Below are 22,806 nucleotides of genomic sequence, written 5' to 3'. Positions count from 1 at the left end.
TTTTGTGTCCATGTCTGTTTTCACTCTGTCTGTCAGCAGGATCACACGAACACTACTGAATGGATTTTCACCAAACTTGGGCAGAGGACGGGTCTCGGATAGACACCAGTAAGTCTTGTTGTGGATCCAGATAAAGGGACAGATCCACGAGTTTCTTCTCAATTTCTTTAACAACAAAATAACAACAACATTTTCTCCAAAAATCCGATATATTAAGGTGGATTAATGCGATTCTACTGTAGATCTGGTGAGCTTAGAGGAGACATATCATGCTCATTGTCAGGCTCATAGTTTTATCTTGGGTTGCTACCAGAACAGGTTTAGATACCTCTATGCTTATTGATACTTACACTTGATTGCATGACTACAGGTATGTGTGTGTGATCCTATGTATGTCAGGAATCTAGACTGATGGCGTCTGATGGCTTTCATATGACAACCTGACCATTCTGCTGCAGCAACAGTTCATTAAACATTCCTGCTTTCTGTACGCTGACATACTGATGACATGGTTAAGAGAGCGAAACGGCAGAAAACAATGCTGACATAGACACGAGTAAGTCCTGTGATAAGGAGAGAGAGGAGACAGGTCTGCTCTCTCAGTCATGGCATCTCAAATAACTCTCAATATCACTGTGTGTATAATGCCTTCACAGGTCTAATGTCAAACACCACAGCATGGCAAGCTTCATTACTCCACTAGTGTGAGGCTGAATTCAGAAACAGATCATCCCCATCTGGGTGTGTTGGGTTTAAACTCTGATCTTACAAAAGGTTCAAGGTGTTGCTGAGGTGTGTATCAGTGTAGGCAGCTGGGGAAGTCTCTGGCAGTGGTTCCACGTGGGGGAGTGAAGCTGTGCAAGCCTTTTTTTCCACGCTGCTCTGTGCACTAACCTTTCAGCTCTTACACACTCCCTCTAGAGATTATTCAGCTTCACTCAGGAAGACTTGTTTCCATTTCTGCTTACCGCACACAGTCAACCCCGCCTCCGCTCTCAATACAACCGGGTATTTTCGGGAAACTCAAAACATTGTGTGGGGACTCTTAAGAAATTTGTAGTTAAAGGAGGTACTATGGATGTGCGTGTGTGTGTATTTGTGGTTAGGTTTGCCGATGATCACACAGAGAGTTCAAGTCAATCATCACATCTATAGTTGTATGAGCCTGCCTGCAGTCCACACCTCTCCTATTGAAAATATGCGACAAATTATGAAGCACAATATGTGACAAAAGTGAGCTCACTGCTCAACACTGACAGTGTTGTTGAGACAAAAGGTGATGAAACGCATCTCAACATTTCTGCTTGTGTTATAACCTGAAGAAACATATTAAAAGCTTACTCATGCTGGACACAGATGAGTTCTCCATGTATTGTATCTTGTATTTGTATTTTTGGACTGCGACCGCAACACGAGGGTTTGAAAGTTGACAGAATATTTTACATTAGTTAAGACAGCATCTCTCCCTGAAGGTGCTTTTCATCAGTAACCATTAGGAGGTAAGATCACACTTATAAGATTACTTTCTGTTGTATTTTATCAGCTCATATCACACCCAAACACTCATGGAACAGCCTGACCTCCCAGCCAGATACACAAACATTGAGTTAGTGCAATGAGAAAGTGACATGTTAAATCACCGCAGCTCTACGTGGGTGGAGGGAGACACCAGTGAATTCCCTCAGTGTTATGGAGACACACTCCACCCAACAATTTTCCATCCCCGTAAGTTCATGAATGTTAAAGAAAAACCCCACCCGTTCGAAACTAGAAGTCAAAGGTGAGGTATTAATCATCTACAGAACTGTGCTAAATTGTGCAGTGTGTGAGGGAAGGTGCAGAGGAAGTCAATATCAGAGCAGGAAGTCTACTGTGGCATTCAAATGAAACAAATAATAAGACAAATGTAGTATTTGGAGATTTTCTTTTTTAATACATAAAAAAACATTGTTCAAACATGGTTTCTCTACAAGACACTGAAACATGGACCTGATTATCATCTTCTGTGTTTTTCTAAACGTCCAAATCATTTTGATTTTAAAGGAAGCCAGTAGTTTTAGAATTCATGCTGAAAAAAGTTCAGAGGAATATTCACTGAATTTAGGGTGACCATCTTTCTTCCCTGCTCTCCCTCATCTGTATCTACTCCTGTCTTTATCCTTGGACTTCTTTGAGGAGCGGCTGCGACTGCGGCTCCGGTCCCTGTGGCTGTGGCCTTTGTCACGGCCCTCTTTGCCATGCTTGACCCGGGACTTGGAGTGTTTGTGGTCCCTGTCTCTGGAGCGGGAACTTGAGCGGGAGCGAGAGCGCTGACGTACCATCTTCCTGTCTCGCCGGTTGTCCTCGCTGTCCTGGAAATGTCAGTGAAGACATGAGGGTGTGAGACAGAGTAAAGACAAATCTGTAACGATAGGCAACGGTAGGTTGTGTTCCAAGACTGGAGCTTGGTTCATTTGGTCTGGAACAAAAATAAGCTCTGTGTCCAGGTTTAACACTGCCTAATTAAGATCAAAGCGCTTTTCAAAGTGCTGTGGACATTATTGTTCACTACATGGAATAATCTTCTTTGTATTAAAGCTCAATTATAATATAAGGTGATGAAGGTTCTCAGTCATCCAGGTCATGGTGATTCTAAGTGTTGATTCTCAGTACTGGACGTGTTTCAGTTTCTTGAAGACATTTCATCTCTTGGATGAGAGGTGAAACGTCTTCAAGAAACTGAAACACGTCCAGTTGCCTACGATACAGCACTTACAGCACTGACTTTCTCCGTCAAATTTAAAAGAAACTTTATATAATATCTCATCATGAGATATTACAAAAAAACCTCTCTTATAATTAGGTGATATTTATCATTCAAACAACAAGATTCACTATCTACTAGAGTATCTTGTGACGGTTGGATACTATAATAATTAAGAAATTCTAAAGTCAGCTTTATCAGACTTCTGAGCTGGTTGAGTGTGGCACTCTTTCGATACAGTTGGTAAGCCTCCGCTCCCACTGTGGGTGCCCACACTCACCACATCTACTTAGGAACAGGGCATGAAATGAGGATCTGCATTTCCTGGAAATACTTTTACTTTCTGGAAACAATGCATCTTCAGAGGAGACCTCACACTGCACTACTAGTTATAGCTAGAAATAGTAAATAAACACAATAATTCATTTTTGAACGATCCCACCTCATCAGTTTTATCTGCTTCTGTCTACAGAACTGATCCAAAAGGCCATTTGAGCAGAAAACATGTCACAGTAGAAAATGCACAGATGTAAATAATAAAATGAAGTACGTCTGACTTCCATTTAGCTACTTTGGTTCGTTGGTTCAGTTTGGTTACTAGCCGAGTTTCAACACAAATTTATAATACATTTTTATTAAAGCCAGAGAACCAGCAAACATAACAGAATTCATTTGTTTGTTTTATAAGTGGGTTTCCATTCCCTACTCTTATGTGAATATTAGAAGTTAGTGCCTCAAGATAAAGAGCAGATGAGTTAGCAGCAAACTCAAAGAAGTAGGGCAACTGAAAATGCCTGAAAATTGGAGAGACAACGAAGTCTGGACACTTCTACCCACAGAGCAGAGGACCAGATCCCCGACATATAACAAGGATGGCATATTATTGTTATTACAATGTTGTACCTGTCTTTTGAAAGTGCTGCCCCACACATGTCAAACGTCACATCTGACACTTTTACTTCCTTTGTTTAATTACTAATAATTAATTACCACAAGTAAAATTAATTATTAGTAATTAAACAACGGTAGTGATGAAGGGTCTTTGCTGCTCAAGTACTGCTCGACCTCTGTGTAAGAAAAGGCTACAGATACAGTCTAATGGCCGACTGGGACACCTGAAAATAATCGAGCCAGTGATAATCTCATTAGTTACTCCTATGACAAATCTGCATGCCTGCCCCAACATCCTGATTGAACAGGAAATGGTCGTCATTTATCAGGAAGTAAGCATTTCCTACTGGTACCTACTGTTCACTGTATGTGTTGCTGCTACTTATTAATCCCTCTAATTTGTATACAATAACGTGGGATTTTTTCCTGCCGAGTAAAAAGGCCCTATTGAAATAAAGATCTGACACATATATCTGTTAAAGAGCAGATGGATATGAGCATCAGTCACCGCTGCAGTAGTTGTGAGCAGTAAAACATTATGACAGAGGAAATGGTCGTCATACGGAGCACATTAATCAAGTATATGTGGCCAGATAAGCTTTTGAACTCCATACAGTTTTGTATGGAACTGGTATGCTATTATTGGTACGATGTTTACATTGTATGCTTGAAATCAGAAACTTTAAAGGCCTATAATAGTTATTTAGTGTTGACTGTGAGCAGCCATATTCATTTACAACATGTCCGGAGTACAGTTTCCACAAAGCACACCAGGCCTGCCTGGTAGTTCAGTTCTGACAATAAACACAGGGCCAATCAGCAGACAGTTTGTTTAAACCAGCGCCAATCAGGTTTGGTGTCAACAGAATTTAAACTTCATTTATCTGCATTTTCACATAACAGTATCACATGACCAAAAGAGGCAGAGATAAAGGACTCTTTCATAGACTGAAATCAAAAACAACAAGTACTGAGGCAAGAAGAACGAGGAAACGTGTACATAATAACGCTCACCTGGGACTAGCTTTGTGCTAAAGTGACTCTTGTTATCATTCATGTGGCTGATAAACCTGTGCTGACCACAGTCAACTCTACATGATGCCATAGTCTGGCTGCTGGTTACTGATTTAAGTAGTTTCTTATTTCATTCATATTTCTTTTTTTATCTTCTATTTTATTTTGGCTGAGACACAATTTTCAGTCCTGTAGCCCTCTTTTATCACCTTATCACTAATGTAACAGAGTTACCTCTGCGTGCAGGGCACCACAGGTTGGTAGATATGTATTTAACAACAACAAGGAAGCTCAACATATCAAAGGTTGGTGTACTGTAAATAGCCTGGATAAGACTTAAGTCACATCAGGTCACCAGTCAGGTAACACAGACACTGTAAAAGAGTGGTGTACATTAATAAGTGGCAGTGAGCCTACTTCTCCGGGAACACCAGAGGATACGAGCCCTTCTCAAACAGCTCTGGTGTTAAATATCTGTGCACAGCAGGGCTATTGGTGTTTACACTCCAGTCTCCCTCAAAGGAAAACTCCATGTCAAGGCTTTTTACACCCAACAGTGGTCTTCTGGATAGATTTGTGCTGTGACATATATAATAATGCAAATATGCAACACAATGAAAAAAGGGGGAAAAAAACAAAAATAATTCCCAGTTTAAATCATAATTAATAGCCTGACTTTGGATAACTGAGGTGGAGCCTGTGTGTGCCAATGTGTTAACATCTGTGCATGCAGGGGCCTGTTCATGGAATCAGGTTTACTCAGTTATCGGGAAGAGCTCTTCTTCCGTCAGTCACTTTTCCAGGTATGAGGGAGTTTCTCAACAATAACCCACATAAACGTGGTTCTTGGAAGAAGGATCTGGTGCGTCTGTCTGGGTTTGTGCAAACCAACTGGTTGCTGTCACAGTAATGACGACGTGCAACTCTTTTATAAACAAGCATAAATTATAATGGAATGTCATTTAAACCTACAAAAAAATTCTGAATGATGAATTTGTGACTAAATAAATGTTAGTTGCTTCCTTGTTGGAGTTTTTCTTCAGCTTAATGGAAAAATCTCTATTTCCTGATACAAATGGTCTGCTGTTTTGCAAATGGTTTTCATCTCAGATCTCTAAATATAGAAAACTGCTCCTCCCTAGGCGTTGCCTCTGACAGGTTTATCATTTAGCTAGTTAATGTAAACACAGTGGAGACTTTGGTAATATTAATCAGTGCAAGGACAGTTACAATAAGAACCTTTACATTTCGCTGGATTTATCTATTATTTTGTTGTAAAAATTCCAAGGAACCTTTTCAAAGTGTCTAAAAACACACACATATGCAGCACATATTTTAGCCAGGACTCACTAGGGATGTGATACCAGGGAACACAGGTACCACCGTCACTACACTATTAATGGTAAAAATGTAACACTCAACACAAGTTTCAATTCAGGCACAACTGTCTGTAAGGCTATCCTTTCTATAGGCCTGTGCAACATTAACAATGCACAGTTTCCTGAATAAAATAAAATAAAAACAGATCATTTTTCACTTATAGTGCATGTCCACAGACAATTGAAATGTAGGTCATTTGCACTGTTTACTTGGCAAAATCAAAATGTCCCTACGATGGTGTCTGACCGTGTGTGAGTCTTTAACTTTTATTTGGAGTTTTGTTAAAGTTCTGGTCATATTCACAGAACATCACACGTATTTCCATTTACTTTATCATTTAGAAAAAAACATGTGATTCCAGATGAGGTTCTCTATAACTTCAAATGTATGACCAGCTCACTGCAAGAAAAGCTGCAGCAGTAGAAGGGCACAGCTGTGAACTCTCATTAGAATGGTCAACACAACATCACGTTATTGTTGTGTTGGCTACAAACACTTGGAGTATATATGGAATGTGTGTAAGGTGTAATAGCATGAAGATACCTTGTGCTTTTTGGACTTCCTGCTGTCCTCATCGTCTGAATGATGATGGTGCCTCTTCTCCTTATGTTTCTTCTCAGAGTGCCGATGGCTTGTCGCCTCCTCTTCCTCCTCAATTAGCAGGTCATACTTGGAACTTTCGGGAAAGTTAAGGAAGTTGAGAAAAGTCAGTGCTGAAAGGTTTGCCAAATGAAACTGTGAAAAAAATGTGGAAGGGCCACCACAACAGAGGCCGCTCAGTTAAATACTGCAGACTGATGTGTTATGACAAGAATTGGGAAAAGAGCTAAATTAAATTCCATCCTATTAACACACAAGGATACTCTTGTTTAGGCTTCACTTGATCCTTGAGAGCCAGTTTGGATCGGCTCTCCGCGTCCTTCTCGTAGGCTTTGAAGTCATCTTTAGTATACTTCCCACCTAGGAAACACACAAGGCCATGAGTATGAAACACAGTGAAACAGAGTAACAGTGATAGTGCAGGGCTTTTGATGTGGTGTTGTATCAGTGTATAACCTGCAGTAGATGACCATCAGCTCTCCCCCGTGTGGGAACGCAGCACGTAGCACCAACAAGGAAGCAGAGCATTGTAATGCTAAACAGCTCGGACAGCAAGACATTTTAGCCCCCTTAAAGAAGGCCCACCTAAAAAATATACATCGGTTTAAGTGTACGCATACTTGCAATATTTTTGGTGCTTTACGTTGCCATCAGACAGCCGCTGAAAGTCCGACCCAAACAGCTGATCTAATAATACAGTGCACTGCAGGCACAGATGTGCTTGTGCTTAGGAGTACGGATGTAGTGCGGCTGAGGGAATGTAGTGCCAAAGGAAAGGGCTGTCTGACGCCAATGTTAAGTTCCAACATTGTTCAAAATAGAGCGTACACTTAAACGGATATATGTTTTTCTAGGTGTGCCCTCTGTAAGGTAGCTAAAATATGTCTTGCTGTCGGTCCTGTTTAGCAGTACAATGCTTTGCTTCCCAGTCAGTGCTACGCGTTGCTTCTCCACACTGACGGTCATCTTCTGCATGTTATACATTGACTAGGGATAAAAACCTCATACAACCCCACATCTACAGACCCAAACTATCACTTTAACTCAAGGTGTGGCAGAGAATAACCCTGAACATAGTAACTAGGTCAACACTGGCACAACCATATAACAAAGAGAAATATTCAAATCATGCAAACCACAAATGCTTCAGTACAAGTACCTTTTCCTTTCCATTTAATCTTTGCAACTGACTGACTGAAGTCCACATGAATGCGACGATCATCAATGAGCACATTGTCCATTTTGAAGTAGGCCTTTTCACAGTCTTCTTGCTGCGAAGATGGAAAGCATAAAAGAACTGTGATAGAAGTAAATATCACATCCTCTACAAACAGATGATGGAATTATGTCGCCTACAAAGGTTATAAAGATTAAAAAAAACAGTTTAGGTAATAAATGAATTTCAGAAATTATCTTCCAACCAGTAGTTATTTTCATTAGAGCTCCAACTAACTTTTCCATTATTATTATTGCAGATTATTTTCTGGATAACTTTTTATCTAAAAAATGTGAAAGTATAGTTAAGATGTTATCACAATTTCCAATATGACGTCTTCATGTTTAATTTGTTTTGTTTAGACCAACAGCTTAGTCATTTAGTTGTTTTTTTTATTTTTGTTTTGTTGTTTTGTAAGGTGACATTGAGTGCCATGAAAGGCGCCTCCAAATAAAATGTATTATTATTATAATTATTATTATTATTATTATTATAACGGAGAAAAGCATGAAATGCATTGGAGATGCTGAAAACCAGACAATGTTTGACAAAACTTCTGTTATGCTACAGACAAACTTTTTCCTTGTTGGTTTTCCCACACTCAACATTCACATACCAGGAAAACAATTAGGCAATCTAATTGAAAGAAAAACGTTTGCAACTCATTTTCAGTAGAATACAGAACCAGTCAATGAAACGTTTCCAAAAAAACAACCGTCACTTTCTTTTTATCTGCAATCAGATATCTGAGAACAAGACAGGCTTTTACAGACTGTGTTTATACAGGAGATATTTGATGTGAAGTGCCAAACCACTGCGTCAACCAGATGCTCACAATTTCAACACACCGATGGTAAGAGCAGCCTTTGTCCAGTGTGACTCTGTGTGTCTGGTATGAGAAAAACCAGACTTAAAGAGGAACATATTACTTATTGAGTAATATTTGTAAAAAGGCATTCATCTGCAGCAGAGGTATTGGAATTAAATACACTGTGGAAAAACCCTTAGCTGCCATTTATCTTATTCATAATGATAACTTTTTTGGCTCATATCCAAGGACAATTCATTATATTTGCGATGTCACACATAATGTCAAAACCAAACTGCCCAGTGCCCTCTAATGTTTCAAATATTCATTGCACCATCATCTTTATTATAGCTGTACCCATTTCAAAGGTTGTCTCTTTTTATCTACAGTCTGTTGTTGAAGTTGTTCAGAGGAATCAAGGCCAGTGGCAAAACCTGCACCTCTTTCCCAAATAACATGGTCCACAGAGAAGTCAGCATAAATACTACAACCCACATATAAACTAATGATGCATATAATGCCCCTCATTAACTTGTAAATGTGTAACTATATGCATTTGTAACAGGGACGTTACCCCTGAACAGTTGAAAAAGTGGTGAACACCAGTCATAAACTGGGGCCATTTTACTTCCATGATGACGAACAGCTAACCGACAATATACCAGGTTCATGGTAGATATACTATATTCATACAACTTTCACAACTCTATAATAATACTATCATTATGACATATGATGAAAGTGATGATGTGGTTTATGACTTTCATTATTCAAATGCTGCACGGGGTTTTCCACCTGTCACTTTTACCAGATATATACTGTATTCAGCAAAGACTAATGACCACCTGAATGCAAAATCCTAATAAATGTGTTGTGTCATATTAGAATTGTCTATATATTGCATAAATCATTAAATAAAAACAGAGGACTTTATTTTACAAAAACGAACAGTTCACCCAAAAGTGGAAATGACTCGGCTCCATGCTGATGGAAAGTCAGGTGAAGTCTCGTCCACAAAACATTTCTGGAGCTCCATTCAACTCTTCTGGTGTAATCCAAGTCTCCAGAAGCCCAGAGACCCCCTAACACGCGGTCGAGCTTCTGCTCTAATTCTTTTAGCTCAGAAGCCTCAGTGAAGATTTCAGCTTTTAAAAAAAGGTGTAAATAACGTTTTTTTCAAATCAATTTGGATAATGAGTCTTGGATTACACCAGACAAGCTGTATGGAGCCATTTTATGTATGTTTGCAGGGTTTTTTTTATGTTTTAAAACAAGTCCCCATCTACTTCAGTTGTTCAGGAAAATGCTGAAATGCTGTTTTGCTGTGAAGCTCCAGAAATGTTTTGTGGACTACGAAACACCAGACGTTCCTATGGCATGGGGGTTAGTGGTGAATATTTGGGTGAACTTAAAATCACAAATTATTGCTTTTACATTTTTGACTGTGTACGGGTCAAAAACATGTTTGCAAGCATTTTCTTATAGACCTTATGCTAAGCTAGGCTAAGCTAGGCTAACCACATTCTGACTCCAGGTCTGTATTTAACACAGAGTAATGAGATCAATATTGATTTTCTCTTCTCACCCTCAAAAAGAAAGTGAACATGGCTGACATACTTTGAATACACAAGTGTAGTACCCGTGCAATTATACAGTTTACTTAGATATGAAACATATTAGATGCTCACCTTATCAAACTCAATAAAAGCGTAACAGAGGGAATCTCCAGTTTTCCAGTCTCTGATGATCTCACAGCTACACACAACAGAGTAACATGAGACATTTTTAATAATACAGCACTAAAGAGAAACATAAACACATGTACAATTTTCTCATACACAAATTATTTCTTAACATCTAGAAAACAAACTGGAATTGCAGAACTTGGAGGTAAACATCACCTTTGTATGGTTCCAAAGCGAGAGAAGATGATTTCCAGGTCCTCATCTGTGGTCACTGGGTTCAGTTTGCACACGAACAGCACATTCTCAGGGGGCCTTACATCTGCATCAGGGAGGTCACCCACCTGGAGGAATTCATGACAGAAAAGAGTAGAAATGTTTCACATTGGATCTTTAGTATCTTCGATTGAAGACTGAGAGCAGGTTTCTTCTTCTCACCATCTCCAGCAGGATGGCTCGAGTCTTGGCTTCTTTTTGGTTCAGCCGCTCCTCTAACTCCTCGGCTCCTTTCCCATCCGTATCGTCGATCACCTCATCGGCTCCGATTCGCCCACTCTGCACATCCATGGCAGAAACAGCTGTAGTTATTTAGGCAATATCTTTATGTTTTTAAAGATACTGTATACATATATTGTTCATGTTTATTTGTCCAGATAACTGGACAGGAATCACTTTCTAGGGGAATCTGGGGGGAAAATGTAAGAAGTCCCAGAACTCTCCTTAATGAATGAAGAGTGGCACTGCACTCACATCCAGCTGCTCTTTGGTGGGCTCTGGTGATCGATCAGGCACTGGCAAGTCAGGAGGGTCATCAAAAGGGTCATCCAGTATAACTGTGTGATTTATCCTGCAGCAAGATGACAACTCGTTATATGAAAATGTCCTGAGGTGTTTCTGAGAAATAATAAATGCTCTCTTGGGGCACATGCTACTACTTCATATGCTACGTTGGCAGTTTGTCTTTTTTCACCTGATATCCTGAAACGGGACAAAGTCTTTGTCCACAAAGGTCTCATTGATTTTGGCCAAGATGTCCATGCCTTCTGTCACTTCCCCAAACACAGTATGGACTCCATCCAAGTAGTCCAAGCTCTCACTCGTTGTAATCAGGAACTGAGGACAAGAGTAAAAACAGATTAAGCAAATCCTGAAACACATTCTGCAGGGAACATCTAAATTAAATATGGTTTATGCTAAAAAAGCACTGTACACTCGCTACAGCTAGCATACCAAAAATAGCAAAAATGGTACGACCAGAGATGGAGTCCATAGTTTACCATGAAATTATAGAAACTTGGCTAATGTAAAATATTACAGTCTATATTCAACATATCCTTGATTTCTGTATTAAATTACCGTCCAGGGTTTCTTCAACTCGTCAGCTAATTTATTCATTAAGGTATACACTTAATTAAGCTATTTTTAACTTAGCTGATCAAGGAAAAGCACCAAAGTAGTATTTCCATAAAATCTGGGGATTTTCATGTTGTTTATGCTGTAAAAGCTTTTTGCAATTTACAGGACAAACAACAGTGCAGATGTTCCTCTTATTCACCTGAGAACCATGCTGATCGTTTCCATTGTTCACCATGGACACTGTCCCCTTCTTCCTGTGTTTGATGCGTGGTGCTTTCTCTGCATCAAAAAAGCGGGCCTGGTCCCCATACAGTTTGCTAATCACAAACAGGAGAAAAAAAAACTTGTCATAGGATTCAATTTGTGGGCTCAAAACAGATGTCAACAACAGCGATGAAGATGACTGACCTATAGACAGATTCTCCACCACGTCCAGTCCCAGTGGGATCTCCAGTCTGCATGATGAAGTCTCTCTGAAGAGGAGACAAACACATTGTTACAACAAGTCTAACAGTGTCCAGCTTCTAAGACACACTGATAAATCAAGGCAGCACAGTATCTTCACCATCATTAACAACACACATACACCACATCAATTTAGTGACAATATTGTCAATTTCTTATTAGATGAGAAACAAAACACATGTTTGTATACAATTCTGTCAAACAGATTAAGACATTTATTCTATGGCCTTCATCACTTCCTTACAGGCGAAGTGTAACTGTCTTTGTAGACATGAATCATTGTTAGGCTCAACAGTGTGAGTAAAACTGCAGATGATCAATGTAGTTAATCTGTTTTGCACTTAAGGTAAAACTTTTAAAACTAATAACTGATAATCCAATATTTATTGTATTTGTAAGACGTTTATAAGCTGTTGTTCATGCAAATCTGAGGGTAAAGAAGGCTTAGATGTAGCAAATATGGATGATTTTATATTCTTCTCCTTCTTTGTTCTTTTCTGTGTTCATTGGTGGATTAAAAACCAACTGTTAAGAGCCACCTTCTGTATAGGAGTTTGTAAATGTGCTAGTTAAGTCAGTGAAAGCAATGTGGCTTCATAAAATTGTCTCTATTTACCAGATAGAATGTCACGATGCCAATAAAATAAATAACACATGATTTTATCGGTCTGATCTTGTTGATGTGACTCGAGGCGATGAGGTTTTTTTATAATTGATACATGAACATAATCACTGCTCCATTAACCTTTTTTTCACCTGCAGAGACAAATAGTCAGAGGCAGCTCTGTGACTGTGTCGCCCTCTACAGGTGAGTCATCAGGAGGTTCAGCTGATCATACCTAACACAGATTCATAGCTGTTACAGAAGTAACACGGGACCGTTTACTTTTACCTGAACATTGTGGATGAGGCAGTAGTTGTAATACTTTATCTTGCATAATTTCAGAAAGTTTAAGGAAGCTGCAAAAGAAGAGCACACAGGTTAAATACACATTAAATCCCTAATAACACAGCGTCTATTCAGCGTTAAGAACTTCAAGTTAAATAGAGGTGTGTGTTGGTTTGTCGCTATTCTAGTTTCGTTGTTATTAATAAGTCAACTAACTAGCTATTTGCTAATATTAACATAAACAAATGAATAGGAGGCAAGCAAGCTAACAGCCTTAGCTAGCAACCACTTATTCTGTAACTTAGCTTGTTAATAGCTAACTCAACTAGCGACCAGCTAACGAAGTTAGACGCCGTTATGTGTAAACTGCCTGTGTTTCTTACTTTTAGGACGTTCTTCTGTAAACAAATCAATAACAATATCGCCCAGCGTTGTTTCAAGGAGCACCGCCATGCTGACGTTCCTACTCTCGCGAGAACAGCGCGCGCATGCGTACTACATCAGCCTCGCTCAATGTTTTTGTTGTAGCTGTGCTGCTGCTGAGAGGAGCCGAGTCAAGATGAAAACCAGCCCAGTCAAGATGAAAACCACAGGGCTAACAGTTTGTCTCGTGTTTGTTCTCTCTGCCTCAGTAACCTGCACAGATTCACCACCTAGACAACTAAATACGGTAGGACGGAAGGCGGCAAATGTCAGTAACATTTCTTAACCTGATGATGTTGATGTTAGCATAGCGTTAGCTTACTCGTCGTCCAGCTACTGGCAGACATGGTGGTCACGTCTGTTTGTGTTTTCTTTTCCTTGTTCTTGTACATTTTGATGTCCACAGGAAAACATCCTGATCAACGTGACAGCAGGGACACTGGCTGACACACAGCTGCAAGATGCCAACAACCTGCAGGTAACGTTACGCAATATAATCTTATTTATGTAGCGACGGTACAAAGCTGTGTGTTTTATATAAAATGCAGTTAGCTAACGCTCAGCTGTAACGTTGTCCTGTCGTCTTTCAGATCAATTTGAACATCTCGGTGGGTGAAGAGCAGGTGCTGGTCAACGACATCCCAGTGGAGCTGTCAGGGGTCACCAGGTTCAACTGTCAGGCTCTCCTCTGTGAGTTCTCCTCACATCACCTGCATGTTCACCGGTTCTGATTAATCCAAGTACTTCATAATTACAGAAATAAGAAGATAGTATTAATGTAAACCTGAGAAAAATATATTGTTCTCCTGTTAAAATCTATTATTATGTTTACTGAATTTAAAAATTAATTTTCCTTTTTTTATATATCATGCCATTATATTGTGAGTGGTCACTTCAGATTCTTTCATCAAAAACACTCAATGAATGAATCAATAATGACAATACGATGGCCGAAGAGCAAAACCTCCACCTGAAAAATGCACTTTTTTGGGGAAAACTAAAAAAAAAATAGTTGTTTTCTTGCAGAATGCTATTTGTTAAGGATACCCAATACATAATACACAATACAGTTTTTGGACTATATTATGTGTTGACAATACTGACTAGGTATTAGTGGCTCGCAAAGTGCAGATATTTTTATATGCATATATATATTTGTAGATAGGAGGTTTTGCTCTTTGGCCATCGACTAGTAGTTTCTGTGGCCCCAGTGAAGACCTCTAACTCCACAATATATGGTTTCTGTTGACCATATTTTGTTCTTATTTCTTTCTTTGTGTTTTCAGAACAAATCTACATTAAAAATAACTTTGTGATTATGTCTGTAGCACTTCAACAGCCCCTGCTCCAGAAGGGTGGCAGCTCCTATAATGTCAGAAATGAAGTCATAAGCAATCAGAGTCTAAATTAATGTTTTCAAATTGTCAAATCTATTCAATTTACAATGATCAAAAATAACAGATGTGTGGCATTTTATTTGATAAATGACTTGTTGTCAGAAATGTCATTGATTAAGGTAATACGCAAATTGATGGATTAATTAGCTAATGATGCAAGAATTGAGTCAAACCCCTGAAAGTTCAAACATAACATGATATCATGTAAATATCATAGGCTTATTAATAAACTGATTGTATTTCTACAGTAGACAGCATCAATGGAAGCAGTGACTTTGAATCTGGGGACTTGGTGACCACTGTGACCCGAGTGATGGTGAGCCAGAACCGATTATACAGCGACTCAGAGGAGGTGGTGGCTCTGCAGGTGTTCAGTGAAGTCATAGAGATGGAGGGCAAGGAGGTAAATATCTCTTTGGAATCTTATGAGTCTCGTTGAGGTCTTAACTGTCAAATCTTAATCGTGTCAGTGAATCAGACATTGAGGAACTGAATTCTCAAGTCTGTCCCGGATATAAAAAAGTTGGTTCATTTTGTGCATATGTTTTGAAGCTGCAGTCGTCTGTTCCCCTTTAGGAACCCGAAGCCTTGATAATTAGAGAGAATTTGCCCACAGAACTGTTTGTTCTTTTAGGAACTGTCTCAAAACCTACAACCCTATCAATGATATTAAATACACAGTATGTTATTGGTGCTACTAGGGGTCTCTGAATCAAAACAACACATGACTTTAATATGGGATCATGGGAATTGTTTTCATTGTTAAATAACACTTCTGATGAAAATGTGCCAACGTGACTCAGGCAGAAGTGTTCACAGACGAGATAATGTTTTAAAGCTTTATTTATGTGTAGTCACATTTACAGACTTCCTTTCTCGCTCTTTGAATTTGAATTTGCCCGCCAGATGTTTCTAGCAAGAAAAAAAAAAGGAGAATGAAAAGAAAATTATAGTATGTCAGGTAGAATGCTCTTTCAAAAGGTCTATGTTGGATCCTTAATTATTAATTTTTATTTTTCATAATCTGAGTTAAATTAACAGATTGAGAATTTCTGCAGGAAGTGAGTCAATCAATTGAACTCGGGACCCTAGTATGGAAGCTCTGAGAGGCAAGTGGAAAAAATGTAATTGAACTTCGAAAGATCTGTTCTTGGGCATAATCACAAGAGGAAAAACAATTGAGCTCAGACATGACTGCTTTTTTGATACTTGCCTTTTAGGGCTTCCGTATAGTATCACTTTGCATCTTAACACAACAGGTGCTTGCCTTTGGCCCGTGGTCCACCACTCAGTTATAGTTTTGGCATAACATTCCCATGTCGTTTCAATGTGATACTGATCAGTTTATAGTTTTACTAAAGCATTTTGAATGAAAGATATATTATGTAACTTTTTGCATGAAATTGTCTAAAAACAACTCGACCTTCGATTTTGTCGAGTTGTGTACTGGAATGTTTCGAACAATGTTCAAACCCAGAGAAATCAGCCGTTTGACTCAGGGTAACGGTGCGTTTCATTTGGTCGCCTGTTGTTGTAACTTCTGCTGAAACATCAGATGATAGGTTAGAGGGTGAGGAAGGAAGTTGGCGAACATTACGTAATTTAATAAAATTTGAATACATTATTTCGTCCGTGAACATTTGTGCCTGAGTCACATGGGTGGATTTTCATATGCAACTGTGGTTGTTTAGCAATGAAGACAACAACTCCCATGATCCCATACTTCATGACGTCATCAAGCTTTTGTTTTTGTTGTCTTGAATGAGAAATCCCTCATGGCAGAAATTGCATACTGTGTGTTTAATGCATGAAGATGGTAGCCTAAATTATCCTTAACTTTCTTTTTTGTTACATTTTATTTTGTAGGCCTTTGTACCACAGGTCTGATCAAACACAGCAACACCAGTGCAAAACATCATTGAAATAGTAGTTTTTGGATATAGTTTTACACCATTTGGGTTTGTATCATTTAGGTCCAGCAGCCTGACATGTGTGAGGTGAAAATACTGATGAGCCCAGATTTCCAGAAACTGGCTCAGTTCACCAACATCTACCCCATCGGACACAGTGAGATCTTCAGGGTTCCCAGGGAGAATGATGTTGTTGTCACAGATCCACCAAATCCTAGAAAAGGTATGAAAACATGCTGCTTTTTCTTCATTATTATGCAAATACTATATATGGTAGTGTAGTTTAACATGTATTCGTATTTCTTCCCCACTATTTAAATCAGATGAAGAACAGCTGATGTCCCAGACCACCAGCCAATACCCCCTGAAGCACACAGAGACCACCCAGGAGGAGATTGCGGCTCCAGGAAAGCTCCCAGAGACTCCCCTGCGTATGGACCCTGACCTGCTGTATGATGTCAGATACGATGATGAATTTGAAGACAGAGAGCCGAGCCAGCCGGATCAGATTCAGATGGAAACGCCGCCCAAAGAATTGATATCATCCTACTCTGTGAGCCAAGTGTGATGCTAGATCTAGTTGACGACATACAGTACGCTCTGCCTCACAGGTGTCTAACCATTCCAGCAGGAGAGCTGTCACTGCAGGTGTGATCTGTTGTGTAAGAGGACGAGGACGACAGTTTCTGGATTCCCAAGAAATCAGACTGTTTGAGGTCTCTTGTCACAAACGGGGAATGAAAAGTCAATTTTTTCGTAGGGAAGCACTGTGATGATTTTCTAAAATTTTCTCAACCTCATATACAAACAGCATTGGCTAATACTAACACTGATTTGCTTCATCTTAAACCACTGCAGTTATGGGACCAAAATAGGTTTGAACTGTTAGATATGCCTACATGAAAGACCCACGTCCAAGTTTGTCATAGCTCACAGTAGTGCCCCTAAAATTCCTCCCCAGTCACTAAGATTGTGAAACTGTGTGAACTGTTATGACTTTCAAAAAGTCAATCAAGCATTTAAGAAGACATTGAGATGCTACTGAGAGCTATATCCAAATAAGGGCAGGTTAAAATGCCAAGAGAGATTTCTGCCAGCAGAGGCAGTTAACTACTGTTTTAGCCCCCTGATAACTTCAATGGGGATAAAATGATTTAATCATGAGGCTCCTCTAGAGTTTCCAAATGTAATTGGACTGAATAGATCAACCAGGGCTTTGATTCTCTATTGCACAGCACCTACTTTCACACTGTTAGCTTGTGGGCTTGATTTACAATTGAGGATGTGCTTCCAGTATAAGTTTTCAAAAATACAGCGACTTGCTAAAAAAAAAAAAGCAGTAAGATTTGATGTGAATGTTCCCATCCTTACATGTCAAAGATATTTTTCTGCATGCCACACTTTGACAGACATCTGTCAGCTCTAGCTGTCTAACATGACGTTGTTAGCGCGACACTTTGGGAATTCATGCAGTTTATGACACATGACCTCCTCATAAGCTCTCAGTCATTCTGGTTTCTTTTCTGGTGTTTGCGTGTGCACATCTTCCCTTCTGTACTATGTAGCACTAGTAGAACCTTGTACCAGCAGGAAATACTCATGTGTCCATGTCCATCTGTCCATCAGGCCATGTGTCAGTGGGTGGAGGAAGTGAGGGAGCGTCTGAGGCGCTTCAGCTCCGAGTCACTGCCTCTCTTCTTCCTAGTCATGTGGGTGGTTGTGATCGGCGTTGTGGGATCAGCAGTCATCGTCAAGATCTTGGACATCTTCTTCCCAACTTGTGAACACAAGTGAGTTTGTTTCATCAGGTTTTCTGAGTGAACAAAAACTGCAGAAGAAAGTGTATGAATCCATGTGGTCACTGACCAGCTGACCTCCTTACCCTGATTGTTTCCACCCTGATTGTTTCCTAAATGCTAACTTTTTTCTTCTTTTTTCACAGGCACATTTTTCACCTAAACCCTGTCACTCTGATGCCGGAGGAGGAGAAGCACACTCTGCTGGAGAACATAGAAATAGAAGCAGAGGAAGAAGAAAAGAAACCTTAAATGAGGACTGACTGGCAGCCCCTTCATTTTAAGTTTGTTCTTATTTATTCTGCTGTTACTGTGTTATGTTTTCAGCATGGCCTGTTTTTTTACTTCAGATCTATGGACCGCTAGATTTTGTTTCCACATTAGCTTACTCTTAAAGCACATTACAATGGAGCAGGAGGTGGTTTAAAGCCATCCGTCAATGTAAATCCAGTGAAAATAAATTGAGTTATTCATAGTGCTGAGCTGTGAAGGCACTGTGATTCTGAGAGGTTGGAGTATTGGTAAGATAGCAATGTGTTTACCAGCATCAGTGCAATCAGCTCATCATCTGTACAAAAGGCTCTTTGCTCCTGTGATTGGTCAGATAGAGTTTTACTAAGTCACAATGACTGTAATCTGTTACTTGCCTTTTCAAGTAACTAACTAACCAACAAGTAACTTTTTATGAGAAATGACCTAGCTGAGTACTTTTGCTTGACCTACTTCCAAAACTTGTGATACCAACATGGCTTATCTTTTTAAAATCAAATGCAAGAAGCAAATGTCATATAGATCATTATTGACCTTGGAGCAGCAGTTGACCAATCAGCTCCATTTAGAAGCTGTTCTTCTTGAAGATCAACAGCTACAGCCGAACGCTTTCAACTCTGAGGCTCAGATATTAAAGGAAAAGTTCAACAACCTGGGAAATTGGCTTATTCGCTTTCTTGATGAGATCTAGACGAGAAGCCATTTAGCTTAGCTAAGCATTAAGACTGGAGAAAGACGGCACGCTATGTCTTGTTTGTTTCATAATCTGTAAAAAAAACTGGAGTTTAAAATACATTATTTGATACATTTTTGTCTGGGCACAGTGACTTCCCAGAGGCCTGTCTTACTGTAACATTGCCAGGAGGCCAACAGAGACTCCAGGAGGTTCTTTGCTTGGTCATTTTGTCCACTCTGGATCCTAAAATGTTGAACTGTTCCTTTTAAGCCACCATGGTTGAGACATCCTCAGAGTGCTCAGAAAAAAACGGCAGTTTGAACATCTGCAGTGAAGGAAACTCCATTTACTGATGAAAATCATGTTATATGATGAAAAGCTTCAGGACTGCTACTGATTGGACCTTGAGGATGGATTGTTTTGTTTGCTGTCAGTTGTCACCAAAACCTAGCAACACATATTAGAATAGACAGAGGCTTAGGAAAGCTGATAGGAGTACTGTAGATTTAACAAATAAATCTGAACAAACTGAGTATGTTAGGGGTTGCCTCTGATGATTTACAGTCTTTATGTTCACTGAAAAAGACTTTCTATATGTAGCAGTTCTGTACAGGTCACACTTTTCTCTCAAACAGTTTTTTTATTGTACCCCACTGCTGAAAAAATGTGAAGAAAGGCAGCAAAGACACTAAAATGAGTTTATTCAACATATTTATTTAACATGAGGCAGGCATCATCTCCTGTCTGATGTTAAGATGAATACTCAAAGCTGTTAGATTTGAATCTGTTGTTACATTTAGCTCTGATGACTCAAAGGCACTATTGAATCTAAAAAGACAAAGATGCAGATCATATTGTTATATTATTAATCTTTTCTGCACATTCAGTGACAGTTGTTTTCTTCCTGCACTTCTTCTAAACCCCGAATGTCACTAATGAAAGACGCGTCCCTTGGAGGCCTGCTGCACTGTTGAGGCTCACACGTTGATTGTCTTTCTTCACAGTGCCTCAGTGACTATTTTGGATCTCTGTCAGTAAAGGAGGAATTATAATTTATTTGTTTTGATTGATTTCGTGTATGATTACCTGTTGCTCATAATGAAGAATGTAAGTGAGGTGTTTTCAGATTGTCTATGCACTCTAAACGTATAAGACAAGCTACTGCTATGGCTGGACTGATGTAAAATAGTGTGTGCACAAACTCAGTGTGTAAAGTGTTAAAGGAAATATTCTGCACTTAGTTTTGAATTCTGGTGAAAACTGGACCTGAACCTGCATGGATGTTCTTTTTTTTTTAAATGTTCTTTTGTAGTCATCTCACCATGATGTATCGGCAAGAATGACTGAAATGATGAGTCTCCTGGTTATCACTCCTAATCTTTCACTAGGCTGTGTGGGCGGGACCAATCAGGTGGGCACAAGGCAGGTTATTGGTCAAATCAGTGGGTCTAATTCATCCAGTACTTTGCAAGTTTCAACACGATTTTTGTCTTATTTTAAAATGGTCATGCTTTTCAAAGAAACACCCTTAAAACATCAGCTTGTGCACCTCAGAGCAGTTGAGGTGGTGGTTTCGGCCCCGCGGGGTTCAGTTACTCTGGAGAATGCATGATGTACTGCGATAGGTGCATGTGTAGTCTAGCTAGTGAATGCAGTTTGCTGTTCTGTCAGCAAGTTATACATTAAAACTAGGAAGCTGCATGATGACTCAAAACAGCTCAACCTGTATTCAGATCAGTCTCAAATTCCAAATTGATGAACAACAACGTGCTGTAGATGACACTAAATCAGCCTGTAAGGCGAACAACATGTCAGGCATGAAATCAACAGAAATATCTTCTCATTTGTTCCTTGTTCTTTGCGGTAGACCCATGTGTTACTATTTTGAGACATTTGTGTGCATAAAATGTACGAGTTACAGCTGGACTGTGTAATTGGGTCTAAAATCCTGCTGATTAAATGCTTTCCTTATGACATCAAGCCTCTGTGTTGTCTGATCATTGTGGTTGTGCAGCATGAGAGGACACTGAACACTTGCTGCTTTGTTTTCAGAGATCTGGTGACGAAGCAGGAAGCCTCATTTGAAGTGAACACCCACAGTGTGCAGCGTTACTCAGCCATACTGTAGCTCACATGCAGATTTTTCATTTTTTAAACTTCTTTGAATGATGTTTCACCTTCTTCCACCGTCTATGTGCCTCCCTGTGTGATCTACTGGCTTTCTTGTATGAACAAGCATGATGCATATAACACACTTATAATATAAATGTGGGTGTTTTAATGTTTGACTAAAGCTACTAAAAGAGTCATTTCTGCATACACCTTTTATCTGTTCATTGATAGATTTTTTTTTTTTTTTAAAAACGTATGTGGGAGAATGACTCTGTCTGGGATTTAACTTTGACTGATTGATTTTGACTCTTTGAAATACAAATTAAAGAGATAAAGTAGGTGGTGTGCATGTTGCCTTTGACTCGACCGACACAATATCCTGAATCAGCCAAAACGTGTAAACTGAGACAACATATTTCAAATTGGCCGTAAATACAAGCAGCATTTTGTGCTCAGATTTGTTTTGGACTCAAAATATCTTCACCTCTATGCTCTTAGGCCTCAGTCTGCAAATGCAGACAGATTGTAGCTCGTTTGGTTTGTGTTCACTTGGTGATCTCATTTATAAATATGCATGTGTTTAGAGAAGAAGCAAGCAATTCAAAGGACATCAGTTGATTTTCAGAAGGTTTCTCTGTGTTTGTTCTCATTGACATGAAAGTTTGATCTCTGAACTTCTTCTCAGGGGTATTTATTGCCTTTATTTGACAGGATGCAGAAGACAGCTGTCAGGGAGTAAGCAGAGAGAGAAGAGAAGAATGTCATGTAACAGAGATCACCTCACATGCACTTAAATGCTCAGTGTCACCAGGATGCTAATAAGTAGTAATAATAATAATGGTGGTAATAAAATAAATTACGTTTTTTAATGATCGTCTGAAACTGTCCATAATGAGTCCAACAGTGTTATAGGAGTGCAATGCTAGACCATTTGACTGTTTTTTAAAAAAAACAACAAACGGTGCCTACGTTTCCCACAATGCAACTGAGTGACATCACCGGAAGCAATCTATCAGATTACATGCAGCTTCCTCCAGAGCCACAGAAGGCTTTATACTACTTTCTCACATATGCAGTAGTTCTCCCAAAGACCTGTAGACACACTTTAATGTGGAACATTAGTGGTAAGTCATGGTAAACGTGTAGATGCTATTGGTGGAGAGAGTACTGAAAATCTG

The 22,806-nt window shown here is 39.4% G+C and overlaps 2 protein-coding genes across 3 annotated transcripts; one reads left to right on the top strand and one right to left on the bottom strand.

The window, feature by feature from the left end:
- Window positions 1-1,907: 1,907 nt before the first annotated feature.
- ppil4 (peptidylprolyl isomerase (cyclophilin)-like 4) lies at window positions 1,908-13,526 on the bottom strand. Its single transcript, XM_084377980.1, has 13 exons — window positions 13,428-13,526; window positions 13,048-13,115; window positions 12,099-12,163; window positions 11,890-12,007; window positions 11,305-11,447; window positions 11,085-11,181; window positions 10,773-10,889; window positions 10,554-10,678; window positions 10,341-10,407; window positions 7,788-7,899; window positions 6,892-6,988; window positions 6,572-6,704; window positions 1,908-2,351 (listed from the first exon to the last, which is right to left on the bottom strand). Exons 1-13 carry the CDS (start codon window positions 13,495-13,497, stop codon window positions 2,133-2,135), a joined length of 1,431 nt encoding a protein of 476 aa, XP_084234106.1. The 5' UTR covers window positions 13,498-13,526; the 3' UTR covers window positions 1,908-2,132.
- A 21-nt stretch (window positions 13,527-13,547) lies between these two features.
- On the top strand, window positions 13,548-21,496 carry ginm1 (glycoprotein integral membrane 1). 2 transcript variants are annotated; one of them, XM_084377981.1, is made up of 8 exons: window positions 13,548-13,714; window positions 13,874-13,945; window positions 14,058-14,157; window positions 15,113-15,267; window positions 16,838-16,997; window positions 17,098-17,327; window positions 18,401-18,564; window positions 18,717-21,496. In XM_084377981.1, exons 1-8 carry the CDS (start codon window positions 13,604-13,606, stop codon window positions 18,820-18,822), a joined length of 1,098 nt encoding a protein of 365 aa, XP_084234107.1. In that variant the 5' UTR covers window positions 13,548-13,603; the 3' UTR covers window positions 18,823-21,496. The 2 variants fall into 2 exon arrangements, with proteins under 2 accessions (XP_084234107.1, XP_084234108.1); XM_084377982.1 differs by having other exon boundaries at window positions 13,589-13,714; window positions 15,116-15,267.
- Window positions 21,497-22,806: the final 1,310 nt, after the last annotated feature.

This window comes from Pagrus pagrus, assembly GCF_965226575.1.
Source record: "Pagrus pagrus genome assembly, chromosome: 16".
Classification (NCBI taxonomy): domain Eukaryota; kingdom Metazoa; phylum Chordata; class Actinopteri; order Spariformes; family Sparidae; genus Pagrus; species Pagrus pagrus.
Note: the sequence above shows the minus strand (reverse complement) of the source record. Positions and strands in the feature narration are given on the sequence as shown.

Coding starts and splice junctions, on each gene's coding strand:
- ppil4 (XM_084377980.1), bottom strand. CDS start 13,497: ATGGCGGTGCTCCTTGAAACAACGCTGGGCGATATTGTTATTGATTTG. Junction 11,448..11,889: donor ACGATCAGCATGGTTCTCAG/GTGAATAAGAGG, acceptor TCTTGTCCTCAG/TTCCTGATTACAACGAGTGA. Junction 10,890..11,084: donor CCACCAAAGAGCAGCTGGAT/GTGAGTGCAGTG, acceptor ATGGATGTGCAG/AGTGGGCGAATCGGAGCCGA.
- ginm1 (XM_084377981.1), top strand. CDS start 13,604: ATGAAAACCAGCCCAGTCAAGATGAAAACCACAGGGCTAACAGTTTGT. Junction 13,946..14,057: donor AAGATGCCAACAACCTGCAG/GTAACGTTACGC, acceptor GTCGTCTTTCAG/ATCAATTTGAACATCTCGGT. Junction 17,328..18,400: donor AATTGATATCATCCTACTCT/GTGAGCCAAGTG, acceptor TCTGTCCATCAG/GCCATGTGTCAGTGGGTGGA.